This window comes from Ptychodera flava, chromosome 1 (genome assembly GCF_041260155.1).
Source record: "Ptychodera flava strain L36383 chromosome 1, AS_Pfla_20210202, whole genome shotgun sequence".
NCBI classification, from domain to species: domain Eukaryota; kingdom Metazoa; phylum Hemichordata; class Enteropneusta; family Ptychoderidae; genus Ptychodera; species Ptychodera flava.
In genome coordinates this window covers 55530145-55538381 of record NC_091928.1, presented here as the reverse complement: position 1 = coordinate 55538381, position 8237 = coordinate 55530145, and the positions used below count along the sequence as shown (strand labels likewise).

Genomic DNA, 8237 nt, shown 5'->3' with positions numbered 1-8237 from the left:
CTAAAATGATGATACTTCAATGTACAAACCCTTCACAAACATTTCTCACACATGTGAAATCAAATACATGTATCACAGCAGAGCTCTATTGGTTGGTCTTTTGTCTAAGTCATGACATCATTTCATGTTTTGGTGTCTATATTGCTTTCCAGAATACAATTTTTCACATCGGATAGATCACTTTTTATTCAGCATTCCCACTCCAGGGATTTTTAATCCATTGGATGGAAATCAAAAAATTACAAAAGAGAGTATTATTATTGAATCAATTCCTTGCGCAGAATACTTTCATGGACTGGTTGCAAACAAGAAAAAGCTACAAGAAGACAGGTGGGTCCAAAATCAGCCCCATGATCTCTACGTCCTTTGTCACATTATTTATAAAATTTATACCAAAAACATGTCCAGGTGGTCTTCCTGTCAAAGCAATCTACAGAACTTTTTCATTCAGTACCTTTAATTCCTCAAAACACGCCTTATTGTATTGTGTGCATACATAGTACTGGTATGCACACACCAGTATACCGTATACCGGTATACATATCGTATGAAACGCCTTATACCATTAACATCTAGTTAGTCAGTACAGACTCTCTTTACAGTTGTAATATTGCCAAATCGTACAAAGAATAATGCATTTTTATCAGAGATGCATGAAATATGATGTTACAGTGGTAAAATACTTATGAAATCACCTGAGGATCAGAAAGAGATAAGCCATACATAAATGAATTTATATCTGTGTGTCTTGTTTCAGGTATGCGTATGTACCAATATTTTATACAGATTGTACCAACACAGGTGAACACTAGAGTTGCTAAAGCAGACACACATCAGTATGCAGTCACTGAAAAGGTTTGTCTATTGTTATCATCCTTTGTGAAGTAATTCTTGTAGCAGGACAGTGGTGAAGTTAGCAGTGCATGATAGCAAGGAAGTGTAACTCCCTTTCACCCAAGTTTGGTTTAGTCATAATATCAGGGAGCTATCCTGATACATACATACATGTACCTTGATGGCAGAATGCAAAAAAATGCCACAAATGACATGGTGCATTTACATCACCAACAACTTAAAGATAACTTTTGTTGCTGCTGTGCAGTGTGCTAGGAAGGTTATATCTGATTGGCCGATTGTCACTATTCACAGCAACTTAGGAGTCGTTTTGTATTATTTAATTATAATGGTAAGATTCAGCCACCCAATTGGACATCAGCTTCTGAGACGCTACACATCAGCCCAACCTTTGACTTTCTTGTCAGTAAATTCCCTTCTACTACAGGACTTGTAGATTAGGTTCCGTATGCCATTTTGTGTGTCCTCGGTCTGTCCAAGCAGGTATCTCAAACATGCATGGCCCTATTTCTTTCAAACTTGGCTCAAGGATAAGACACTATAGCATACATATATGCACACCAATTTGTTTTGTGATTCGATCAAATATCGTTGCAAGACGGTCATTTTCTCGGATTTTTTAAATGTTCAGAGCCATTACTAAGACATGCCTCTGCAGATTTCTTTTAAACTTCGACAACACATCATGACTTACATGTGCATGTCAAATGTTTTCATGATACGATCCAATATGGCTGCCAGGCAGCTATTTTGTTCTGATTTTTCCATGCTCACTTTGATAACATTAGATGTAAAATGATATGTAGTATTTTTTCATCATAACAGAAACCAGTTGTTGTTGATCACATGTTTAAATGAATTGTATACACAGTTTTGTGAAATTCATGTTTGTACCTTTATATGTTTTCAATACTGCAATTTACCACCATTGTCATCCTCTGCAATACCTTACCTTGCCAAGACAATTCTCTTGCCAGCCACAGCACATTCAAGTCCACCCATTTAGTACACTTTGAACAAAATCAAGTTGTCATGAAAGAATTTATGATATAGCGCCCTCCACAGCCATTTGTGTAATTTCCATGTTCTAATCCCATTTATTTTAGTGAGCACAAGGCGCTTTCAGGATATGTAATCACTTTTATTCAAAGAGAAAAAGGAAACATTCGTTTGCCTATTTGGCACTTCTGGACTTGAAAACTGTGTTTACAATCTCATTTGTAAACTTTTACAGTTTCACATTGACAAATTTACCTTTGGCAAGGACTATGTAATTGACAATGATGTGTTTTGCGGCCTGTATTGTGTGGTCCTAGGCCTAGAGGTAAAAATGATTGATAAATTAGTGATTTTCTCTGTTATTTCAGGACAGGGTGATTAACCATCTAGAAGGCAGCCATGGAGTTGCTGGGATTTTTTTCAAGTATGATTTGTCATCTTTGTTGATCAAAGTCACAGAGGAATACCAACCAATATGGCAGTTTTTAGTCAGATTATGTGGAATTGTGGGAGGAGTCTTTGCTACATCAGGTTGGTACTGGTATTGTATCTTCTAGGGATGTGTATGAATTTGGATAGTGACCAATACCTGTTAAATCAGCTTTTGACGATACAAGTTAATGATCTAGCTTCAAAACTGTCAAACATGTTATGTACATAGTGTGAACATTGTCAGAGAAGTTCAACACTTTCTAATTCACACACAATTCTGAAAACACTTCTCTGTTGATAGCCAAAGCTTTTTATTGCTTTCAAAGGATAACTGTGCTTGAAAATTAATATGTGTCGTTAGTTTCATTTTGACAGAGATACTCATGTAACTTAAAATAGCAGTATCTGAACTGATAAGTACCCACAATCAACTGTCAAATCCAAACCCATATACATAGCCTAACCCAGCAATTAATCTGCTAACAATGTCTAGCCAGTGGTAAAGTCAAAAAGGGCAGCTTCTTGCTCCAGAAATGAGACATATGATGATGTATCCAAAGCAATCAGACATTAGAGGGCAATATCTGGACACATATTTTCCTATGTTATGCTGCATGTTTCAGACATTTTTTTTTGCCACATGTCAGCCTTGCCGTTTGGTAATATGATCACATTCAAACATAAACACTTCACCCTAGAACTTGAAGATACACAGACTTGTAAACACACAGCTTTGTGTGGGTAGTCTCAATATTCATAAATTGGGTCATTGTATTATAATTTTTTGTCACCTGTGACACTTTCATTTTCAAAAAAATTAACCAAAAAAGTCTTATCTTACAGGCATGTTGCATTCATTGATTGGAGCTCTGTATGATCTTATATGCTGTCGATATCAACTAGGAAAATACAAACCAAAACAGGTAATATTTTGATTATCTATCTTTTTATAGTGCTATGATTCAAATGCTGCTTCACTTCCTGCTCTAGTAATTGTCAGACACTTGACACGCATAGCTGACACCTGTAGCTTGGTTTTCTTTGAGTCTGTATGGCGCCCTCAGTGTCTACCAATGACCCTAATCCCATACATGTAATGTCTGGCCTTCTTCTTATGACAGTCATTTGACATTACCATTGTTAAGGTAATTAACACAGTCAATAATATACACATTGATCAAATGGCAGATTATTACATCTAACATCACAAAATTTTAAGGTTATTTTATATTTACAAAATACTATCAATATAAGGGATCCCTGCTTGGGATATGGGACTTGCCAATGTTTGGCAAATATTTACCGTGTATTGTGTTTCCTAATATGAAATGCATAGAAATGTTTTGTAAAAGTTGACATTTTCTAAGAAAGGCTGCAAATGATTGCATCTTGTAACTATGAGGAAATGGATGTGTGTGACAACTGAAAGTAAAATTGCTACAAAAACAAAGTGCATACTGCAGAAAACAGATCACCACACACCCATAAAATTCTCACATAATTCTCAATTTGTAGTATGATTCCTACCTTCAATGTTAGCCTTCAACAATATTAAATGAAAATGTTATTCAAAATCGTGGATGAAATAAATTGCATTTGTTTATCTCTTTGTAAAAGTTCTCATAACCTCCACAGTGGACATTAAAAAAATGACCATTTACATTTGACAATATGTGTAAACGTTCTTTTAAACATGTACATTCCCAAGTAAAAGCAACTCGGCATCCTTTGAGTGTGCATATTGTACGCTGTTTAAGTGTGTTACACAGTACTGTTATATACAAAGTATCACATCCCTAAGTCTTCAGGATCTACATTTAATATCAGGAAGCTTTAAAGGAATGTCTATTTTCTTCCTTACTCTGCTAATATTATGTAATTCCTGTTTTCATATTCTTTCTGTTTTTTGTAATTACAGATTGATTCTGCCAGTGTTCCTGTACACAAATTAGATCAAGGAATACAACCTGTCACACCACAAGTTAACTTTGTACCTCAATCAGACCAACAGACAATACAACAATAGAGTTTCTTCACATTCTGTGTTTCTGCTTCATTCAATAAATCTGTGAATTCTAAGATGCTGTCAGACAGAATTAATAATTGGAAAAGAAGAATTGACAACTTTTGTATTTTACAACTTTTTACTTTGTTCACATCATTCTCCTAAGCTATGAGTTGTTTAAGCCTTGTTGTACTGAAGTGTAAAGTATATTTCAACAAGGTGTTTTTTACCTTAAAATTAATTCACTAAGGACGATAGTTTCTGTAAAGACCTGAGGAGAAATGTGACAGTTTACCTTGCCCAATACAAGAAAAATACATGTCTCTATTACAGGGCTAGTATCTAAAACTTATGATGTTTTTTGCAGTTGTTTGCTTTTTATGTCAATTATAGTTTAAAAGTTACTTGATCTGTTTCCAAGGCATTCAGCCTGTCAACTTGGCTTGTACATGTGTAGACTGCATTGTTATTGTTGACAAGTAAATTCTGCTCAAGACTACAATTCAAATGTGATCAAGTACATTCTACATGTGTAAAGGCAGTGTGATGGGAAGGTAAATACAGTGTATTTCAATATTCTTTGGGAATACTGTAGAAGTCATAAGAGACAAACAAGTTGTCCTTCTAAAGGTACTTGAACTGTATTTAACTACTTTTTACTTTGTTCACATTATTCTCCTAAACTATGAATTGCTTAAGTCATACTGTATTGAAGTGTGTATCTTTCAACAGTGTGTTTCTATCATAAAATTATGTCATTAAAATAACTTAGGATAGTTTCTTCGAAGACCAGAGGAGAGATGTGACAACTTGAAGTTTCTGTGCCATGTATAAGAACAATAACTTACCCTGTTATAGGGTCAGTAGCTGTAACTTTTTATGATTCCCCCCCCCCATTTTTTTATTTTAAAGGTATACAGTCACCTGTAATCTAAATATGCCCATATATTATCAAAGGGGCGTTCCTCTGTATTCAAAATGCCCATGTGAGGACGCTGTTTTCAAAAAGCGGCCACCCGCTTAAAATCTGTGATTGGTTAGATTTTCTCTTTCCATGGCAACTGTGGCAAAGTTGGAACAGGTGACAGTATACCTTTAATGTCAGCTATAGTTATTTACACTTCTCCCAAAGCATGTTGAGATTTACAGTATTAACCCTTTGCATCCTGACCCCCTGGTACTCTATGACGTCATCGGACATTTGTGTCCGAGCTGGGTTCAAAGGGTAAAGCTTTTCAATTCGTTGTAACATGTGTAGACTGAATTGTTATTGTTGATAAGTATATTCTGCCCCAGACTAAAATTCAAATTTGATCAATAATATTGGATTCTACATGTGTAAGGACAGTGCATTGGCAAGCTAAATACAGGACATTTTAAGATTATTTAGGGAGTATAAAAAGAACTTGGAAGTGACCTGTTAAAACATAGTGAAAAAATTATCCAAAATTCAGCTACTGGCCTGTTACCCACCAATAGAAGTCTGAAGAGACAAACACTGTCCTCTCTTTAAAGGTACTGGAACTGTAATAGAAACATAAAAGGTGTAATTTTCATGGCTTTGATATGTGATACCTTAAATTTTGTTTCATTCAAAGCTTTCATTTGTTGAATAAATCTAAAGTCTTTCAAATCTTTGTGTGTAATAAGTGTGTTTGGTATTTATGAACAGAGTTAGAAGAATACACTGAGAACTGTACGTATTGAAAGCATTATGTTAGACAACTTTTTACTAACTGCTTCATAAATGACAATCAAACTGGTAATCAGAGTTTATTTTCTGTTTGGATTTCCAGAGGAGCATTCAGACTGCTACACGATGTATGTGACAAAGAATGTCTTTGAAATGATTCACAATTTGCATCTAGCTCCAAAACTCGAAATTTGCTCTGAAAAGGAATCCGTTATTACAGCAATGTTAAGATGTATTTCAGTGGTAGAAGAGTTTATATGTTACCCCAGTGCCTAGACATTGCCTTTACTGTGTTATTGATGTTGACATATTTTAAAGGGAGGCAGTCGTCGGAACTGTGCCTGTGTGTGACTTTATTGTTTACAAACAATGTACTTCATGCATGAGATCTAGATGCATCAAGTCAACAGTAGCTACACAACATTTAAATTTTACGATCTTCATCATTAATAAACATGTTTTAACTTTCATCAATCGCCAACATACCCTAGACACAATGTTTACATCGGTCATTGGGGTCCCTGGCAACCTTTGAGCAGAGTTCCGACGACTGCCTCCCTATAAGGCACCGTATTACTAGTCAGTTTATTCTCCTTTGTCGTCTGTTGCCCATCCTCTGCAGTCAACTTGTGACTGCTGCACGGGAATGTACAAGTCTCACTAACTGTCTGTTCATATGATGAAACTTACACAAGTGTTTTGAGAGAGCGCTTGGTCTACCATCAGTTTCTTATATACCACTGGTCTGTCAGCTTCCAAATTTGATATGTAGCTTTACAGGGATGCTCTCAAATAGTTTAGTAAACATTATCAGAAAGTTTGTATATTCAAATTTTTGACAATTTCTTTCTTTGATTTTTGTTTAAATTTTTGAAAAATCTCTCAAAGTTTTCATCGTTTTTTCTCGGAGGGGGACTTTAAAGTTTTGCGCTGCCTATAGGGAACCTGAAAATTGTTTAGTTCCCTTTTACCTTCGCATTTTCCAATTACAAGGTTTGTCAGATAATTCAAAGAAAAATGAATAACATATAAATGTCATCAATTGTTTTAATGTTAGTTATGATTAAACAAAATCTAGAACCAATTTGTCACATTTCATGACTTTTGTCTCGAAAAAATCTAAACATGTATGATATTTCATAAAAAATCCCAAACAATTAGAGTCCAGACTGAAAGTCATTTGTCAATGTAAAACTTTTAAACAGTAAAGACTCTGTGCAAAAAAATGTGTGACTGAATGGAATTATTTATTTTCTACCAAATTTGCCATTATTACACCAAAAATTTTAGAGATTAAAACTTTTATTTTATGGAATATTTCAACTTTCCAGTTTTGTCAATTTTTAGCAACATCTTAAGTTGTATAAGTCCTGTACCTTTGAAAAAATATTGTTTGGTAGGCCACTGTGCTCAGATTTTCACTATGACAATTTGAAATATGGCTCTACAAACTGCTGATAATAGGTAGTTTCAAACATCTGCAAGTAGAACTGCCCAATACATGTTTATTTATTTCTTTGCATGCATCCCTAATAAGCTATATGATAATAGGGGGGGGAGACTTGAACAATTTTGAGGGTTCTGAGGGGGATCTGAAAAAAAGATGTCAGTTGCGATTCCTCCAGTCCCCTCCCCAAACGTTATTTGTGTACAGAACATTACAGATGCTCATTCATTCAAAAACAAGACATTACATTTGTTAAATCCATTCACTTTATTGGGAAAAACATCGCATTGCCATGAGACAGTGTACCAAAACCAAACAGTATTGATTTCTTTATGAATGTACAGTTTTAGTTTCCTTTGCTGTAAATTTTGAAAATATATGATTTGGATGGTACATATGGCAGGAATCAAGAATAACTTTTTCTATGAATTAAAGAATTATATATTGATAATACATATAAAGTATTGGTTGTTTTCACTTCAGGCCTTCAGCCAATAAAATACAAAATTCAACGATGAACAAGAAAAGTAAACCACAAATAAAATGCAAAATAGTACAAATATGCCAATAATGAATTAATATATTGTTTAAAAAACCTTGAAGAAAGATGGGAATGAGAATCAACACAGCTGTGGATCGACATGTTATCGGTATTCAATGAAGGTTTACAAAATGTAAAGAATAACGGAGTATAAAATTAAAAATGTCTCAAAATGGACATTTAATTTAAAACTGAGATTACATGCTAAACTTAAAGAATTCATACTCGAAGTAAAACGTTTACAAAAAAACAGTACACTTCTTGT

The 8237-nt window shown here is 34.5% G+C and overlaps 1 protein-coding gene across 1 annotated transcript; it reads left to right on the top strand.

Annotated features, from left to right (window-relative positions):
* Positions 1-271: 271 nt before the first annotated feature.
* LOC139141538 (endoplasmic reticulum-Golgi intermediate compartment protein 2-like) lies at positions 272-5924 on the top strand. The gene is made up of 5 exons (XM_070711134.1): positions 272-330; positions 758-855; positions 2223-2385; positions 3130-3209; positions 4205-5924. The coding sequence occupies exons 1-5, from the start codon at positions 291-293 to the stop codon at positions 4310-4312; spliced, it is 489 nt and encodes a 162-aa protein (XP_070567235.1). The 5' UTR covers positions 272-290; the 3' UTR covers positions 4313-5924.
* Positions 5925-8237: the final 2313 nt, after the last annotated feature.